Here is a 20,606-nt window from a genome sequence, read left to right on the forward strand (position 1 = left end):
TGACGTCTATTGAGGTGAATTCAATTTCTGCCCTAGAAAAAGATGTTTTATAAACACATTCTGCCAGTATACAAAGTTTAAAAGTGTTTAGTTACAAAGAAATTACTTTAAAAATCTGCCGGTCAAAGCGAAAAGATCCAAGATCCCTGCTTGAACTAATCAGAACTCATTTCTCTTTATGGCACACAAACTTTTATTCTATTCTATTGTTCAGATCATTTTTCACTTTTCTGCACTGTTATTTGCCAATAACCAACTGGAAATTGTTCCATTTGTGTACTACACAAGCCTTCTCTCTTAGACTCCTCCAAGAAATGCTCAACCATTCCAACATTCTGCAAATTCTTCTTTGGTTGAATTAGAGAAACGATATTCGTTGATACCAACCGTAAACCTTTGTATTTACTGTTGATGGATTTAACCCTTTCGTTACTGTATTTATTTTGAGATGCTCTGTGTTTCTTTCAATTATTTTAAATATAACAAAGAATAACTTAGTTATCATTAAGCTAGTATTAGGAATATAAATTGCGACTAAGGTTTCGTGGTATATTTTGATGCAAAACTTACGTAAAAAAGACATAGAATAAGTACCAAAATTTTTTTAAATATATACTGGTGGGGGGTCTCTTCATTTGACTAAAATTCTTCAAGACTATGCTCCAGCATGGCCACAATCTAATAAACCAAGTAAAAGGTAAAAAAAAAAATGCTATTTAAATTATTTTTATTTCTTATATTTTCAATGTTTTTTTTCTACCAATTTCCTTGCTGACTCCAGCAAACAAAAAAGACGGTCATTTGACCCGGCGCTGGCAGAAGAGACAAGAATTAGCTAACCGTGCCGCAGAGGAAGAACTTGCCGAAATCTCACTGGAACAACAGATGTTGATACAACGCAATATTCCCAAGAAGAAGTCTGCTTCTGGCACCCCTCGATCCGTGACACCCACCTCGACATCCAAAGCAGGCAAAACTGTGGGTGGCATCAGTAATACTGGGAGGCTGTCTGTGGCACCCAATGACGTTATTCATCATGCTGTGGCACCTGGCAAGAAATCTAAACAACCAATCTCGTTAGATATTAGTGCTATGATTGATGCTCTTGAAGTAAGAGATTTTTCTTTTTCCACCTCTTTTCTAACACCTCTACCTCACCCGTCACCCTTTTTTTCACCTGTATTCTAATCCCTCCCTCACCTTCTTTTTCACCTCTATTCCAACACCTCACCCTTTTCACCTCTATTCTAATCCATTCCTCACCTTCTTTTTCACCCCTATTCCAACATCCCACCCCTCACCCTTTTCACCTGTATTCTAACACCCTCTCACTTTCTTTTTCACCTCTATTCCAACACCCCACTCCCTCACCCCTTTCACCTCTATTCTAATCCCTCTATCACCTTCTTTTTCACCTCTATTCCAACACCCCACCCCTCACCCTTTTCATCACTATTCCGACATCCCACCCCTCCCCTCCTTTTATCCTTCTCCTGTGGGTAGCAAACCTGTTGGCAACGTTATTATGAAGACGGTGAGCTGGCAGACATGATAGCATGCCGGACGAAATGTTTCGTGGCATTTCATCCATCTTTATGTTCTGAGATCAAATACCGTCAAGGTGGACTTTGCCTTTCATCCTTTCGGGGGTCAATAAAACAAGTACCAGTTGAATACTGAGGGGCGATGTAATCGACTGGCCCCCTCCCCCAACATTTCAGGCCTTGTGCCTATAGAAGAAAGGATTATTATTATCATTAAGAGACCCTTATCGTTTTGACATCCACCTTTGCATGCTTGTATGGATCAAATGGAGTTTTGTTGAGGTGGATTTTCCTCAATTGGATGCTCTTCTTGTCACCAGCCCTGTTCCCAAGAAGCTAGGTAATATTTCCAGACATGTTTTCCACAGGAAACAAACAACACTGCTTGTTTACAACCCTGGAAATTTGGATGTTAAATGAGGCTGATCACACACACACACTTACTTTCACTTTATTATCTCCCTTTGCATCACTCTCCAAGCACCTCCACCTCATCTGCCACAAACACATGTTGAAACAATACATGGTCCACAACCACTTTTTAACCATGCATTTCTCCACTAGAATCTCTTCTGCCCTTTCCACTTCTCAAATTCACTTAGAGATCTTCAAACTTACCTCTGCCTCTCTTCGCCTCATTTTTTTACCCTTGGATTCTTCACAACTTTTTTCACCTTTGACCTTTGTCACTGGACTTCTGGACTCTTTCCATTTGTGTAACATTTTTAAAAAGATCCTTTCTATTATAACATTTTCTTTTAACTGCATGCTGTTTCCCCCCTTGTTTTTCTTGAGCCCAATAATTTCAGCGGTGGTGCCCCAGCATGGCCGCGGCCTTCGGGCTAAAACATTTTTAAGGATTTAAGGAACCTCCTGACTTTTCAGTGTTGTCTATTTATTTATATATTTAATCACAATTTTATTTATATTTTATTTCATCTGGGTTTATCTTCAATGGTTTTCCAATCACCCCAAACCCCTACCCCCAATGCCTTCCTCTCACCTACAATATATTCGCTCCTACTTGCTATCGTCCCACACAAACATTCCTTTCTGCCCATTTTTATACATGGACATCCTTCTCTACATAACACCCACCATGCTGCATTCTCACTTGGTCTCTAAATCTCTTTTATTCTTTTCTCTCAGCTTCCCTCCTATTCTTAATAACACTTTTCTTAAAACTTTTCCCCTCTCATTTTGTCTTTTTTGTTCATTACCTTATATACACATTACATATATATATGTGTGTGTGTGGTGTATGTGTCATCTTTACTCTGTTATCTCCCCTACTTCTTCCTTCTTGTGTGTGACCCTTCTGTCCGAAGTCAGTCGCCATGATAGATCATTAGCCACTACACACATTTTTTTCTCTCCTTGTTTTTTCTGTGTCCCTTTCTGAAGAAGTGCATAGGCTCGAAACGTAAAATACTTTTTCCATTCCTGAGCGTTATACTAATACATCTGTTTTGTACACCACCTGTCTTCGTCTTTTGTTTTTTTCGTAAACTCTCCCTATACACACATATATATATCTACACACACACACACACACGCATGCACACAGCTTCTGTCTACCAATTTCACACATAAAGCTTTGATTAATCAAAGGCAATCCTTAAAAACACATTATCAATGTGTCTATGTTTCAAAGTGAACATTTCCAGTCACATGGTCCAATAATTATTTTGGTTTTATGTAATTTTTTAAAAGTTTAAAGATTTAGTTTGATAGAAATTTTCTCTTTCTACATTTTCTCAATTTTAGAAACGATTTAAAGAACCTCAGCAAAAGAAGGAAGTTTTCAAAGAGAAAGTAAGTCACCAGAATTTAACCTTTCGTCCTCCCACTCTCTCTCTCTCTCTCTCTCTCTCAGATATTATTCATAAAAAATATTGCTACCTTAGGAATCTGCTCAACTTTTTAAAGTGACATCTAGTAGAAGTCACTGGAAACCACATAATTGCAAATCAAACTTCTTAATTATGCAGCCATAATTAAGTTCAGTCCAGATCGCGATTGTGAAAACCTGTGCTCAAAGGTATTCCAGTCCTGACCATCCCACCTCTTCAGGCATAATTTATTCCAGATTATGTCTTCCTTTCCCCCAAAGACAACAGATATGACCTGAAAGGAAATTAAAACTTTGAACAGAAATGTTTCAACTAATTTTGCTCAGACCAAAACCTGGGTATTTCCAACTAAACTGAAACATAAAGGAGTTGAAATAAGATTTTTCTGTTCTGAAATTACCTCTTTTTAAAAATTTTTTCTTTCTATTCTTCATTATCACCACCTTAATATATTGTTATATGGCTCACAATTAATTTTTGAGATTTTTCCAGAATTTTAATTTTATTTCATTTTAGTCTGTAAATAAACCAATTGTTGGAAACATCCTTGACAGTTCAGCTCCTGCAAAACGAGGCAAGGAAAGGGAGATTACGAAAGCCAAGAAACCAAGTCCCTTGAAGAAGGTAAACATGTTTCTTTTTAAGCCCTTCTTCACTCTCCATGAAGCATCAGGCCAGCAACGATTTTTCCCCACTGTTCTTCACTTTAGGTTGCTTTTTTCCCTGCTTCAGTTGGATCCCTGCTTTTTTTCCAGGTCTGCCTCAATATCCTGCCCCCAGCTATTTTTAGGGTATCCTTTCAAGAACTGGACATTTTGGTGTATATAAATTATATATTTTTTTCTTTTCCTGGTTTCACTCATTGGACTGAGGCTGTAAGCTTTAGTCAATCACCCTAAACTCTGTTGTGAATTTATTAACTTTAGCAAAATGAAAAGTAAATTAACCCGAGCAGGTTTTAAACTACCAATGCAAAAGAGACCAAATACCACAAGGTATTTTGTTTCGCTCTATCTGTTCAGCCTATACGACAGATTGTATAGACTATAGATACTTGTTTTGTGTCCCAAATTAATTGTTACAGTGTATATTACAATCTTGCTGGTTAATTTTGTCTCTTCATTTTTATATACATTAAAAAAAATATATATATAAAATAAATTAACACTGTGGGTGCATTTTATTGAGGGCCCCTCACTATTGAGGTCCTGATGAAGTTCACAAGATTTTGATTCCCCCCTCAACTGAATGAGGCTACTTTGGAGAAGGAGGTGACTTTATGCCAGGTGATGACATGTTTAAAGTTCAAAATGAAAAAAAAAGAAACCTCAACAGCTTTCTTGCTCTTTAGGGGCCAAAGTCTGATGTCCGCATGAGTTTCAGGAGCCCTTTTGTGTTTTTATGTTGGTACATATTTCCAAAAGAAGATAATGCCAAAGAGCACAACACCATACCAGTAACAAAATCTCATGTTTTGGCACTTGAAACTTAACCGTTTTTTTTTTGTGTTCCTGCTTTAGATGGAAATCAGAAATCAATTTGCGTATATGGTAACTCCTTTCTTACTTCCCCTTTGGTTTTACTTTTTTCATCCCCAATATAATTTTTAAATCTCCAGATTTTCTGTCATCTTGCCAATGATGTTTTTAATGTCGTCCTATTCGGATTTGAGGTGTGTCTCAGATTTTAAAGCTGGATCCCATGACATAATGTTTTTCTGATTCTTTGTCTTTTGTTTAGGTAATTCTTAAAGAGCGTGAAGAAAAAAAACGACTCCGTTTGTTGGAGGTTGATCCAACTGTCAGTGCTTTGGACAATGATCTGGCTTCCCCAAGGTACACGGCCCTCAATTATTCACCAACATCTTTTCAAAAATATTAACTGATTTCTCTATCTTCACTTTAATTAATATAATGATGTATTAGTTTAAGACATGTCAGGCAGCACCTCATCTGAGTTGAAATTCAGCTGGGGTCAGTTTTGTGTTTCATTCTTTTGGGATCAATCAAGTAACTACCAGTTGAGCAATAGGGGCCAATCTGGTCCCCTGAAATTTCTGGCTTGCCTTGTTCCTAAATTTAAAATAATGATGTCTTGCTTTTACTAAAGGATTTTGATTCTAGATTTTTTTTATATTGTTTCCACCCATCTTCTCTCCTTCTGGAACAACAGAGAGTGTATTCCAGTGTTGATCGAATGTTGAATCAATCATCATTGTTTAACGTCCGTTTTCCGTGCTAGCATGGGTTGGACGGTTCAACCGGGGTCTGGGAAGCCAGGAGGCTGCACCAGGCTCCAGTCTGATCTGGCAGTGTTTCTACAGCTTGATGCCCTTCCTAACGCCAACCACTCCGTGAGTGTAGTGGGTGCTTTTTACGTGCCAACGGCACAGGTGCCAGGGCAGGCTGGCAGCGGCCACAATCGGTTGGTGCTTTTTATGTGCCACCGGCACAGAAGCCAGTCAAGGCGGGGCTGGCATCAGCCACGTTCAGATGGTGCTTTTTACGTGCCACCAGCACAGGTATCACAACTAAAATTTCCATTTGATTTTTATTTTGATGTTGATGTACTTGACTCAATAGGTCTCCCCAAGCACAGCAGGTCATGTGCCACCGGCACAGAAGCCAGTCAAGGTGGCGCTGGCATCGGCCACGTTCGGATGTGAAATACATTTAATGGTTGCTTTTACTTCTTGGAAGTGTCCTATGATTCAAGAACTCTCTGATTGTTTTCAGCTACATTATTATATTTTTGTGTATGGATACAAGCATGGCTAGGTGGTTAAGAAGTTTATTTTGCCATCATGCGGTCCTTGGTTCCGTCTTGCTGTGTGGCATTCTAGACAAGTCTCTTTCCCATAGCCTTGAGTCAACCTTGTGCAGGAATTTTGGTTCACTGAAGCTCATTGGATGGACGACCATAACTAATTCAAATGTCTTGTGTTGTCACATGATGGTATACTGACTTTACTTAAGAATTATATTGAAAATATATCTCTGGAATACTCAACCACTGTGCATTCTAATTCAGTAAGTTGATTCTACAACTAGGTCATCATCATTCTCACTTGATATCCATGTTCCATGCTGGCATGGGTTGGACAGTTTGACCGGATTTGATGACCCAGAGAACTGCATCAAGCGCCAATGTCTGCTGGATGCCCTTCTTAATGCCACTCACTTTACAGCGTGGACTAGATCCTTTTTTTTTTGTGCCCCCTGCACTATTGCGGTCGCCATGCAGTTTGCAGGGCTCTGAACTTTGGGAGAGTTGGGGATCAGCTTCATGTTAGGAGGACAAAGGGATCACTGTGAAAATGGGGTGCAGAGAGAGTCCATATTTATGTACAAACGGATATTAGTTCGACCCCGCCTTCCTCCCCAAAAATAAAAAACTTACCCAGTTTCTATTGACAGTCCATCCTACTTTTTAATTAATATAATTAATATAACCTCTCTTTTTCCCTTCTAATTAATATTTTGTTTTTTTCTTTTTCTAGTGTTCCTGTTGGCCTTGGTGTGGTAAATGCTGAAAGTGATTTGTCTCAAGATGGTATGTATAAAACAAATGTCATGTTTTACCTGTTGAATTATTTTCACCAACTCTAATTAACAAAGTCATCTGATTGGATTTATATTCCCAATCTTCTTCTATCAGATAAATTAGTCAAATACACACACAACAACAATTGTACTCTCTTACCTAACCAGGCTCTTTTCTCATTTACTGTAGTTTTCAAATTTCTCTTTCTCACTTTCAAGTTGGTAAAACTATTCCCATTATGTTGTGTCTGGGGAGGGTCATATTGTTTTATCTAACACACTCACCGGTTCCATTTCCACTCATTTATTATTCCTATTTTTTCTTCCAAATGGATCTTACAAACCAGATATAAAAACGAAGTATTCCTATTTTATAGTCAATACCATTAATTTCTCTCCCTCTCTTAGTATAATGCCGAAAGGATGAAAAGCCAAAATTATTGTTGGTGACAATTACAATTATGTAGGTGTCTGTTGCTATAAGTATTGATTACATTCTCTGGCTAATTAAGCAGACAATGATTATACTAAATAGAATTGAGTTTTATTTGATATTTTTAATTAAAAATATTTTATTAGCACTTCATTTTTGCCAAATAGGTTGCCCATTGTTGTGTAATAAACACGTATGTATGTGTGTGTGAGATGATTATGATATACAATGCACACATACATTTCTAAATCCTTACATTAATTAACAGGACTCGTCAAAACAAGTCTGTTTATGCAATTTTGTTATTTGTATTCATTTTTTTTTCTCGTCCATCCCTTATCCCCCACTATGACATATTAAGTGGTTCGTGTGATGAACACACAAACGGTGGACCGAAATCTTACTGGATGTCTTTTATCTGACAGAAGACAGTTTGGTTCATTATGTGGCAAGGAGAATAATATATCTTGCCCATGTGACAGCGATGTCACCTCTAGATGGTCATTCAACATCCTAGAAATACCAGCTAAATCACCTTTATATTACATCCTGTCATCATTACCATTCAATGTCCTTTTTCCATGCTGGCATGGGTTGGCCGGTCCAACAGGAGCTGGCAAGCCAAAAGTCTGCACCAAACTCCAATTGTCTGCTTTAGCATGCTTTTTATTCCTGGATGCCCTTCCTTATGCCAACCACTTCACAAAGTGTACTTGGGTAGTTTTACGTGAGTGCAGCACCAATGAGGTCACCAAGTAACTCACCCCTAAACAGAGAGGTGGGGGAGGAATAGTGAGGGAGGTGGCTTTGTGCCCCAGCGATGAGAGGCTGAGGTGTGATAGAAGAATAGAAACAGGAAGGAAAGAAAATGAAGAATGTGGCTATAGACCCATTATGTCTGTAAAAAACAGGGGATGGTCACTACTGAAATGCCTTTGCTTATAGGTTAACTGATCCAGGTCACAACTGACCAGAGTCTAAACAAAACATAGCTTAACGAGAAGTGCAGGTTGCTTCAGTTGTTAAATTGACCCTTAACCTTAAATAATGTTCACATTATTCTGCCAAAATTAATCCTTTTTTATCCACTTTGTTTTGAACTAATCAGGCATTATCTTGTAGCTATGAGGTTTTGATGAGGTAGCTGTTAATTTTTAAAACGATATTGTAGGGTTGGTGTGAGAGACCAGATCTGGCCAGTTTGAACATAAAACAGGCAGAATACTTTTGGCCAGATGTGGCCAGTTTAAATGCTAAAGGGTTAAGTAAAATCTATCAAACTTAACAGAGCTGACTAATCCCTCTTTTGTGAGATTGTTTCTTAGTAAAATACTCCGAGTTTACAAACCAAGTGAATGTGTTTATGTAGCTTCGTTTCTGCTTAACTCTTTTCATATTTAAATATTGTTACTTCACCTTCATAAGATTTATTCAAAAGAATTCTGTTTTCTTTCTAATAAGAACAACAACATTCTGATATGCTGTAAATGTTTCTCCAATGTTGCATCTATTCCAGCTGCCAGTATGAAAGGTGATCCTGGAGGAGCCACGACGCCAGCCAGTGCAGATCTGTCACCTGTCAGCCAAACGTCTCCCATAAGCATCAGTCCTCTAAGTTCAGGGGTCAATAGTCCTATTGCTGGAGCCACAGAAAAAGATGTCAATCCAGCCGTTCTTAAGATCCATAGCAGGAGATTTCGTGAGTAAGTACTCTTCAAAATGTCTCTGAGTCGTTATTGTTATTTATTGCAACAACAATCTCCTTTGTTCTGTGTCTTAGATAAGTCTTGGCAACATTTATCTGTTGACCATGACAGCTTAATGTCTAGAAAAGTACGCACAGTGAATTGGTTGGTGTTAGGAAAGGCATCCAGCTGTAAAAATCAGTGTCAGAGCAGACACTGAAGCTGTGTACAGTCCTTTGGTTTCCATGCCAGCATGGAAAACAGTAATTCAATTGTGGTAATGATGATGGTGATGCTATGTACCTCATCCATCCCTCATCTCTTGAATTGGAACTTTCCTGTCCAGCTTCTCTGCTGAAGCTGCAATGATCCATGCTCAATCCAATTCACATTCTATCAACTTTAGACTAATCCAAAATTTGCTTATTCCATGCATCCGTCCAACCCATGCCAGCATGGAAAATGGATGTTAAGCGATGATGATGATGATGATGATTGTACCCTACTGACCTATTTGCTTTCAGATGTGCTGTTTCTCTTCTTTACCCAATCCTTTCTCCTTGGGGCTTTGACCGTCTGAAATTCCTTTCTAGACCTATTGAGTTATACATCAAATATTTAGGAGGATTTGCAAAAGTCATGGGTACTGCACTCAATGACTGTGGTTTCAATTCCTGGACCCAGCAGTGCACAGTGTTCTAGATTAAAACACTTCATTTCACATTGCCCCAGTCAACTCAGCTATAAATGTATTCTGGCAATAGCTAGGATGGTAACGCCATGATGGACTAGCATCCCATCCAGGGGCAGAGTGATTGTATTCTCAGTCACTTGGATATCCTGGAAACCAGGTCAAGTTGTGGCTTTGTATGTCCCAGGGCTCATGAAAGACCTTGTTGAAAAGAAATTGCATTTATATCGTTTAATTAATTGTAATTAATATTTTGTAGATACTGTAACCAAATCCTTGACAAGGACATAGATGCTTGCTGTACCATGTTGCTGCGGGATCTAGTTTCATTCCAAGATAGACTTTACCATAAAGATCCAATAAAGGTAACAATTATCTCTCTCTCTCTATATATATCTCTCTCGTTGATATCTACTGACTACACACTCTACTGAATTACATAGAAGAGAGTGTATAGATCTTTTAAATTGACCCTCAATATATTACTGGTTCTTATTTTATTGATGTAACAAATTTTGAACACAGAAGCAAAACCTACATGAATAGAAGGCATGGGTGTGTGATTCAGGAGTTTTGTTTTATTACAACAACCACAGGTTTCAGGTTCAATTCTCCTGCATGGCACCTTAGACAAGTGTCTTCTACTATAGTATTAGGTAGACAAATAACGCAAGAGTGAAATTCGGTAGAGATAGTGGAAGCAAGGTTGGCGGAAAAATTAAATACATACCAGATAGGGATCTTGTTAGGAATACTAGGATTACAAGTGTGATAAATTTTAACTGGGATGCTCACCAGAGCAGTGATAGTAGAAATAATTCCAGTAACATTAACAGTATGGAAGGATCAATGAACACTGCAAACACCTCCACTTCCCAATAAATGGAAGCTTAGACGAGATAAAGGAACATAGTTGTGCTGCATTCCAGAATAATAGGAATCCAAAGCTGAATATAAATGACCCCCACCCCCACTAACCGATGATAGGTATATAAAATACTTGCTGACTAAATTAACAGGCTGGCAGCAGCCACGATCGGTTGGTGCCAGTGGCACGTAAAAAGCACAAACCAATCGTGGCCGCTGCCAGCCTCCCCTGGCACCTGTGCCGGTGGCACGTAAAAGCACCCACTACACTCACGGAGTGGTTGGCGTTAGGAAGGGCATCCAGCTGTAGAAACATTGCCAGATCAGACTGGAGCCTGGTGCAGCCTCCTGGCTTCCCAGACCCCAGTCGAACTGTCCAGCCCATGCTAGCATGGAAAACGGACGTTAAACAACAATGATGATGATACCAGAGGAAGACAATAAGAGTGGAGATGGGGGCAGCCATAACAGTAGAAATAGCACTTGATCATGATGGGAGCCGACCTACACTTGACAAAATAGGGAAGAGAAATGGAGCAAAAATACAAAAGATGATTGGTACAATACTCCCTTTGGGGTCCAAATTACAACAGACATCGCAAGGAAAATACCAATAGCAGCAAGAATATTGAAGCCTGCAATATAAAAGAGAAGCATAGTAATAAAAGAAATGAAAATAGAGAAATATTAGGAAGAGAGGCATCAGAGATGCTGGTGGAAATTATAAAGGTGGGGCTGATGATGATAATAATAAAGACAATATGTATAAGAGTAGGTGTGATGATAGCAGGCTTAACCATAGGAGTAGGAGCTGCAACAGAAAAAAACAACTACAGGATTAATGATGATGATAATAACCTGAAGAAACGTACCATCCAGTATTCTGCCAGAATCCTTAGAAAGATTCTTGACATTTCAGATGTGTCTCAAGATAAAATACCTGCTAACTAAATTAACATGCACTAGTGTAATAATAATTTTAACAAGAAAAGTAGTGATGATAATAATAGTAAAAATATTTGTAACTTTAGAAATTAGAATAAATGTCCATTAAATAAACTATGCCTCAAGAAGAACAGTTTCTAAACTCTCACTCGTTACAGATAATAAAGTGTACTATTACACAGGTTGTTGCCCGGATTAATAATCCCTTATTAATCTCCTTAGAATTTTTATCTATTCTCTTCATCTCCTAATTTTTTGCTCTTCAAACAAAATCTAAATTCCTAAATTAAAATATTTCCCACAATAAAATTAATTCCACTTATTTCATTAAATGGATTTTGTTTTTCTATTTCTTCAGGCTAAAATGCGACGCCGTATTGTTCTGGGCCTAAGAGAAGTTACTAAACACCTTAAGCTTAAGAAACTGAAATGTGTTATTATTTCACCAAATCTTGAGAAAATTCAATCTAAAGGTCAGAAATATTTTTGCATTTGACAAAAAAAATTCTTTATTGGTATATTTATACTTAATATATTCTGGCAGATTCCAACACAAAATATGTAAATCGCTGTTGTGTATGTCACAGAACACCAGCTCCTTTTCTGATGACCTTGTCCTAACACACTGATGTCCTAGAATCCTTTGCACCCATAAGCCAAGTGTTTTATGAACACATTGCCATCATTAAAGGGAGGAATTGCTTTCCTGTGACGTACAGAACAGCGATTACCATATTTGTGTTCAAATCTGCCAGAATGTTTGAAGAACAAATATGCAAATTCTTGCCTACCTTTGATCTCTGAACTGGTGCATTGGCCCCATTAGTTTGAACCATCAGGTACAGAGTTGTTTCTGCTAGAATCACATTGTTTAATCTGTGTATTGAGTATTTGAGCCAAAAATGTTATTTAAATTTGAGTGTGCATGTGTATTTTAAATTTTTTGTAATATCTGGAATGCTGGTGAGTGGTGTCTTTAAAAAGACCTGATTCGTTAAAGGTGTGGCTCTGGAAGTACAACTGATGTCCAGGCAACCAGATTTTCATCTCTCTTAGTTTTTCCCCCTTTTATTCTGTTGGTTCAGTATGAATGAATTCTACCTGTCTTCACCCTGATGCAAGTCACATCAAGAGAGACCATAGTTGTGGTGTCAATGGCACCTGTGCTGGTGGCGTGTAAAAAGCACCCACTACACTCTGAAAGTGGTTGGCGTTAGGAAGGGCATCCAGCTGTAGAAACCTTGCCAAATCAGATTGGAACCTGGTGCAGCTCTCTGGTTTACCAGTTTTCAGTCAAACCCTCCAACCCATGCCAGCATGGAAAGTGGACGTTAAATGATGATGATTTGGTACAGTGGAAAAGTAAGGAAAAATCATGCAAGTACCCAGCTGGAGCTACTGATCCGTCTCTCACTGCTGTGTTGCTTTTTAAAAGGCTGGAATGAATTGTGCGACTGTCACCAATTGTTGAGCATCACTTGTAGACTGAATTTGACAATGGGAGGCGAGGAAGAAACCCAATGGAACAGGGGTTGGTGGTTCTACCTTACATCGAGGTAGAACATTGGCCAAAACTGAAAACAGGGGGAGTCTTCATGTCAACAGTTTATAATACTGATTGGTACAAGGATCTAACGAGGAAATTTGATAAAATCATTAACTACAAGAAAATATGTATGGGATGCTTGCTTTTGGTTTTGTATTCCCCCGCTGTGGTGTTTACTTCTTTCAGTACAAGAATCCATTTTGAAATGTGAGGAAGCAAAATGTGTACTAAATTTTTACGGCTATCTGGCCTCCATGCAAGTGGCACATAAAATACACCATTCGAGCGTGATCGTTACCAGCATCGCCTTACTAGCACCTGTGCCAGTGGCACGTGTAAAAGATTCGAGCGAGGCTGTTGTCAGTACCGCCGGACTGGCACGTAAAAGCACCTACTACACTCTGAGTGGTTGGCATTAGGAACGGCATCCAGCTGTAGAGACTCTGCCAGATCAAGATTGAAGCCTGGTTCGCCAGCCCTCAGTCATTCGTCCAACCCATGTTAGCATGGAAAGCAGACGTTAAACGATGATGATGATATTGAGAAGCTAATCATATTTTGTCCTATGTAATCGGGCTGAACACACAATTACCCCCAAAGTTTTCCTTTGGTAAAATAATCCAAGAACGTTTTACATGGTAAAATCCAAAAATATTGAAATTGCTTTTCAAAGTTGGTCAATTTCTGAAACTTTTCCTTTCAGGTGGCCTTGATGATGCACTGAATAACATCTTGAATCTTTGTACTGACCAGAATGTACCTTTTGTTTTTGCTCTGGGCCGTCGTGCTTTAGGACGAGCCTGTGCCAAATTAGTACCTGTCAGTGTTGTTGGAATATTCAATTATGAAGGCTCTGAGGTAACCTTTTACACCTATTATTTATTTGATTGTCATCTGTTCTCATTTGTCATGTTTCTTTGCTTCCACAGAAACAATCATGTTAAATGAAGAACAGGCTATGGGTGGGGGGCAGGGACAAAGGAAACACTCATCATGATATAGTTTCGTGGTTAGAATAAGATTTAAAATAAACTTTGATAACAGATGATGAGTAAATAATGAGGAAAACATATTTTCTCTTCACATGAAGCTTATTAATTGGTAATCTGTATGAAAAAAAAATATGCAGCCTCACAGCACAGTGATGTGGAGACAAGTGATAATCAGTGCATTGTGGACGGTTGCTTTTGTGGCCCAAGCAGAGTCTTTGACTGAGCGCTGACCCATGTTATAGATCAAGTTCACGATATGCATAACATGTACATTATTTACATTTGATGGATATTTGTCCTCATCTTGTTTGTTGTTAACACAACCTTTTGGCTGATATACCCTCCAGCCTTCTTCAGGTGTCTTGGGGGAAATTTTGAACCTGGATTCTCATTTCGTCTGCTGCTACGTTCTGAGTTCAAATTCCGCCAAGGTCAACTTTGCCTTTCTTCCTTTCGGGGTCGATTAAATAAGTACCAGTTATGCACTGGGGTCAATATAATCGACTTAATCCATTTGTCCTTGTTTGTCCTCTCTGTGTTTAGCCCCTTGTGGGTAGTAAAGAAATAATTATTATTATTATATGCCTGTGGAGAGATGGATTACAAGTAATATGTTATCAGGCAAATTGAAAAAAAAGAAAAAAAAGGTTAGAAATAACAAATGATAAATTAGAATTTACAAAAGTATATCTTGTTATAAAACCTCTGTAACTCCATCTTGTTCTTCCAGTTATTTCCCAAATGACATTTTTAATACATTCAAAATAACAGAAATTGTAAAACAACAAATCTAGCCAGTGGCTGGATCACACCATCGCTTATAAAATCATAGCACTCCGTCAGTTGCGACGATGAGGGTTCGGGTTGATCCGATCAATGGAACAGCCTGCTTGTGAAATTAATGTGCAAGTGGCTGAGTACTCCACAGACACGTGTACCCTTAACATAGTTCTCGGGGAGATTCAGCATGACACAGAATGTGACAAGGCTGGCCCTTTGAAATACAGGTACAACAGAAACAGGAAGAAAGAGTGAGAGAAAGTTGTGGTGACAGAGTACAGCAGGGTTCGCCACCACCTCCTGCCGGAGCCTCATGGAGCTTTAGATGTTTTCGCTCAAACACTAACAATGCGTGGTCTGGGAATTGAAACCACAATCCTACGACCACAAGTCCGCTGCCCTAACCACTGGACCACATTGCACCTCCACACATCTAACAATAAATTCAATGTCGCATTTCTTCTTCTACCAGTTAACAACTTACTGTCCAAATCTTGCTATTGGAACTTTAACAATATAATCTGAAAACAAGGGATTCTCTTTCTGCCTTTTATTTCCCTCGCTCCCTTTCCCCCCCACTAAATGAGACATATCTATTTTTTCAAGATATTTGGTGAATAGTATATGTATAGGCTTTTTTTTTCTGTTACTAAGTCAATTCCACTTTTATAAAATATTTATTCAAAAGTAAAAAGAAATCTTATTTAATCTGATTTTATGTCAGTTATTCTTGAAAAATATTGATTGCTTCCCAGACCCCAGTCGAACCGTCCAACCCATGCTAGCATGGAAAGCGGACGTTAATCGATGATGATGATGCTGCTGCTGCTGCTAATTATTGGTTATCCTGTTTAACATTTAAATTTTGTGAATGTCATAAAATGAAGAATGACTTTTAATACGGAGCTTCTTGATCCCAAAATTCTTTGTGTAGTCAACTTTTTCATCTTTAAAACTGCTTCCAGATTTTGGTTTAATACATTCTTCCAATTCAAAAATATTCTTTTTTTTCTTTTTTTTTTTAGGAGAATTTCAGAAAATTGATGGAATTAACAGAGAAGGCTCGTCAGTCATACGTGGAAATGGTTGCCATGATTGAAAAAGACATTCAGGAAAATGTACCCCAAATATACTCGAATCCAACCCAAATCTTTGCTCACATGGGCCATTCCCGAACTCCGTCAGGTTGCAGTGGGATTTCGTTTGCCAGCAGTATTCTCTCTGAACCCATCTCAGAAAATTACCCACAGCTGGAACCTGAGACGGACAGCCGCGGAAACGAGATTGCCAAGAAAGAGAAAGATTCTGAAATGAAAATCTCTCCACTTTGTTTTCACCAAATAACTGCGTCTTCTGCAATGGCCGAAATCGATGATGGTAATGAAGCCGACACAGAAGATTCAAATGATACGGCATGTGCTCGCATTGGGAATGGTAATCTGGAATCGTTGTCATCTGGTTTTGAGCAGTGCGACAGTGAAAACGATGACGATGGTTTAAGTAATAATTTTATGTTACACGAAGCCCTGAACGTGTTGCCACACATTGATTCCATTCATTCTGTTGGCTACGAACTGAACACAGAGATTCTCTCTCAACACTCTGTACGCACGGTCGGCGACACCAGCGAGGTGTTATCAACCCATTCTTCAAAGACCATTGGGGAAGGAAGCTCCACTATTGTGACGGAGACTTACTCTGAACAGGGACATCTCGACAAGACGACCAGCTGTGCTGACAGCTCCATCAATTTGACTCGAGTGAAAGCTGTAGAAAAAGACAAACTGATTCAGGATTGGGTGAAGGCATCTCAGTGCTGTTTGGAAGAAGGCGGAAGCAGCGATCAGGAAACAGCGAAAGAGGACAGCTGTGAGAGCAGTGGAAGTTCAAAAGATTCCACAGTCTTGCCAACTCTTTCTTCGTCACCGTCGGCAACGTTATTAAAGATAAGCAGTAATTTATCACTTGAAACCGTGGCATCAGTAAGCAGTACGGCAACCACGACAACAACAGTAACCAGCAACACACCTCCAAAGACTGTCCCTAATGAAACAAGTAGCACAGTCGTAACCCCAACAACCGCTGCAACTGTTGAGCTTTCTCTCTAACTTCTTGATTAATGATCTGCTAAATCTTGTCCTTTTTTTTCTTTCTTCTCTCTCTCATATTTTATTTATTTACCTTTACTCATCATTTCCCACCAATCAGTTTAAGTAAAAAGCTTATTCCAAAATACAAACAAGTATTCTTACGGAAACCATTTAAAAGCTTTTTTTTTTTTGTTGTTGATTTCACTTTTTTTTTTTTTTTCTCAAAAATGATAAATTATATCAAGAAATGTTCCTTCGTAGAAAATGTTTTTATATTAATTTTTTTTCTTTTTGCATTGTTGTTACTAAACCATTTTTCTATGGAAAGTGTATTATATATTAGGGCATCGGTTATCAAAGGCCTACTCACCTGTACACTCACCCAAACTCTTTAGCAATTTCATCTTATTTAAAACAATAACAACAAAAACAGCATCATTAATAATAATAATAATAATAATAATAATAATAGCTGTCTGCATAATCATACAATAAGTCGATTTTGTTTATAATTAATTTACTTCTGTTAATTTACTGAATAGTTTGAAATTATATTCTTTCATTTACCGAATTCCTTTCGTTAAGAATAATAATGAGATTTTATTATATTTGGGGATGGTCATTTTCTTTCTTTCTTTCTTTTTTTTTTCGCCAATTAAACCCATGCACTGTCTATTTGATCTTCACTTTAGCTTTTTTATCTGACATTTTGTGACCCTTTCAAGGACTATTTGTTCCTCATATTCCTCTCAGAGAGAGGAGTATAGACAAAAGGGAAAGAAAATCACAGAAGCAGTCACAAAATGTGTGAAGAAAGAATTCCAATAAAAAAAAGCCAGAGTGAAGATGAAATAAAAAGTCCCTGGGTTGAATTGGCAGAAAAGAAAGTGATCGTCCCCAGGCATAAGAAAACCTGTTTCAAAACACAATTTCACATCAAGAACATTGCAAAACAAATACATAAACTTTATAATAATAATAATACTAATATGGTTATTAGCATAAATTCTCTAAAACAAATTGTTGTAAATGTAAGTAATTATTTTTCATTTTAGTGCTTAATTTTATGAGGAATTCATTTTAAAAGATTTTCCCCACTATTAATTAAATATTGGACAAACCTTGCTGCTAACACTGTAGTGTCTTGTGATATTCTATCAGGCTCTTTGATCCAGAGGGAAATCTAGAACCTGGTGAAATGAAGAAATGGTTTGTGTTTAGGTGTGGGACAAAATATGTAACCTTCCATGACCTGGTTTCACACTCTGCTTGAAACCACCTTACATTGCTAATAACTTTTAAAATGAATCTTATTTGTTTTCCTTCTCTATGAGTTTGTAATCTTGTGAAGCTGCTACAAGTCAACAGCTGATAGAAATCTCTCTCTCCCTCTCCAAACAAGTTATAGTTTTTCATGATATTCAGAATTAATTAGCCTATTGTCAACTAAAGACCGTAAACATTTTATTTCTAATTGGTTTTCTTTTAGAGATTGCTTTCATCTAAGAGGAATATTATTGGGGTTTTTCATTATTTAAATTTCACTTGAAATAACTTGAGGGTTAATCTTTGTTTCCAACATAAAATCTACAAGATTGTTGTTATAATCTCCAACACTTCGTAACGGAACCTTTGATTGCATGACAGTGTTAATAACCGTTGCCATAGGTACAACCAAAGATTAATCTTTAAATCTCATCAACAGACATAGCATTCTGAAAGCTGGGCGTAACTTTTGATAAGAGACACAACAGTATTAAATCTGGATGATTTTACTATCACTTTAAAATGGAATTCTGTTGTTTCTACGAGATATTTCTGTAGAAAATTGACACATTTTGACATTTCACTTTACACGTTATTTTTTCTATTAGTGGGAATTACCAATATCTACCTGGATGTTGCTGTAACATCACATTACAGGGCTAATTGTATTGCTACTCAAACATAAAAAACACACACATACATATATATATATATTAGAAGGCTTGGAGATGATGTACAGGTATTTTATATTAGAAGAAATGAGGTCCTCAGAAGTTCGGATGGTTTTATATTTACAGATATTTATTTGTATATTACATGTTTTTATACATCATATATTAGCACTTTCATCCATTCTAGTGGAGTTTTCACTAAGCTCTTGAGGAAAAATTTGACCATTTTACTCAATAACACTATAAAAATGGTCAAATTTTCCACAAGAACTTAGTTCAATTTGAAAACTCCACTAGAATGGACGAAAGCGCTAATATATGATGTATAAAAACATGTCATATACAATTTCTGAGGACCTCATTTCTTCTTTATATATAGCAAGAAATCAAGTGCAGATCTCTTTGAGGTATTTTTAGGAAATGGGAATAAAATTTAGTTTTACAGTAAGGCAATGCGTGATGTGTTTCAGTCTACGATGTGTCATAGAAGACATCTAAGCAAACAGAAAACAAAGCTAAAACACCAAGATAAATTCAATTTGTTGACAATGACATGGGTATCTTTTGATGTTAGCACAATTGGGGGCGAAAGGGGCAATTTGTTTTTCTTTCCAAGAAATGAAATTATTCCATGCCAAAATATTGACTTTCAAATGTTCTAAAACGAACGATTTATTTATTGAGCATTGCAGTCTTTCATATTCCGACAATGAAAATGGAGACTGAATTAAGGTTTCGGAAATGTGCTCCATGTTTCAAGTCAACACACAGCTTAGCAACCAGAGAAGGGGGGGTCCATGACATGTTTCCATCTCAGCTAGACCCCCCCCCCCATACTTGACACTGTCTGTGACCAACATCATTGATTATTTGTAAGGAACTCATTTAACAGACCTTCATGTCAATACAGTTGACTGTTATGACAATAAGCTCAGTGATGTGTTCAAGTCCTAGCACAGGTTTGAAAGAGAACATTTGAAGCTTAATATATATAATCCTCTCAATTTTGACAAGATCACCAGGAGTTCAATCTCCAGGCAATGCCTTTAGCAAAATACAATAAAACAGTTGAGAAGAATGAAGATTTGAGATGACAATTCCCACAGTTATAAATGAAGAGGAGGAGGAGGATGGAGCCTAGAATTGTTTACTAACAGACTGGATTTGGATTAACAAGTTCTTAATTCCAATACTGTGTTAGTCATTGGTTTACACACTGTTGACACCTCTCACTTGCAAAGTGTTCATGTTCTGACTTTCAAGAAAATATTTTCTTTTTTCTTCACTTGATCTCTGACTAGAATTAATGGAAGGAATGGGGGGGGGGGGGGAATGAACATTTCATTGCTAGGAATTTGACAGAAGCTAATCCAAAGACACAGTCTTCATTGACATGGCAATGTCTGATAATAAAAGTTTTATTTAATCTGAATGTTTTGATTTTGAAACTAGAATAGATTCTATATTTGGAAAACTATATTTTGTTACAAATTTGCTTTTTTTTTTAACAATCATTTCAAAAATATTTGTGTAATCAAAGTTTTTCACTTGCTGTCACTCGTTCTGCCGAGAGAGAGAGAGAGAGAAGAAATGGCTTCACTGAATTGTTATTTAAACAAATTAATGAGAAAGAATAACTCTAACATTCTTAACAGATAAAAAAGACTTAACTAGTTTCCAACATACCCTCAAGTTATCAAC

General features: G+C 37.6%; 1 protein-coding gene and 1 long non-coding RNA gene across 3 annotated transcripts in view; both read left to right on the top strand.

The window, feature by feature from the left end:
* The window catches only part of LOC115219751 (selenocysteine insertion sequence-binding protein 2-like), a 36,090-nt gene extending 18,042 nt beyond the window's left edge, over positions 1 to 18,048 (top strand). For both annotated transcript variants that reach the window (XM_029789992.2, XM_036509789.1), the window contains 10 exons: positions 782 to 1,110; positions 3,312 to 3,359; positions 3,914 to 4,021; positions 5,138 to 5,232; positions 6,897 to 6,949; positions 8,889 to 9,075; positions 10,008 to 10,113; positions 11,919 to 12,033; positions 13,810 to 13,964; positions 15,904 to 18,048. In XM_029789992.2, coding sequence (XP_029645852.1) covers positions 782 to 1,110; positions 3,312 to 3,359; positions 3,914 to 4,021; positions 5,138 to 5,232; positions 6,897 to 6,949; positions 8,889 to 9,075; positions 10,008 to 10,113; positions 11,919 to 12,033; positions 13,810 to 13,964; positions 15,904 to 16,986 — 2,279 coding nt within the window. In that variant the 3' untranslated portion in view covers positions 16,987 to 18,048. The remainder of the gene's footprint in view (positions 1 to 781; positions 1,111 to 3,311; positions 3,360 to 3,913; positions 4,022 to 5,137; positions 5,233 to 6,896; positions 6,950 to 8,888; positions 9,076 to 10,007; positions 10,114 to 11,918; positions 12,034 to 13,809; positions 13,965 to 15,903) is intronic.
* A 1,231-nt stretch (positions 18,049 to 19,279) lies between these two features.
* Positions 19,280 to 19,999, top strand: LOC118766374. Its single transcript, XR_005002309.1, has 2 exons — positions 19,280 to 19,361; positions 19,393 to 19,999. It is a non-coding gene; the product is annotated as an uncharacterized LOC118766374 (long non-coding RNA).
* The last annotated feature ends 607 nt before the right edge of the window (positions 20,000 to 20,606 follow it).

Source organism: Octopus sinensis, linkage group LG15 (genome assembly GCF_006345805.1).
Source record: "Octopus sinensis linkage group LG15, ASM634580v1, whole genome shotgun sequence".
NCBI lineage: Eukaryota > Metazoa > Mollusca > Cephalopoda > Octopoda > Octopodidae > Octopus > Octopus sinensis.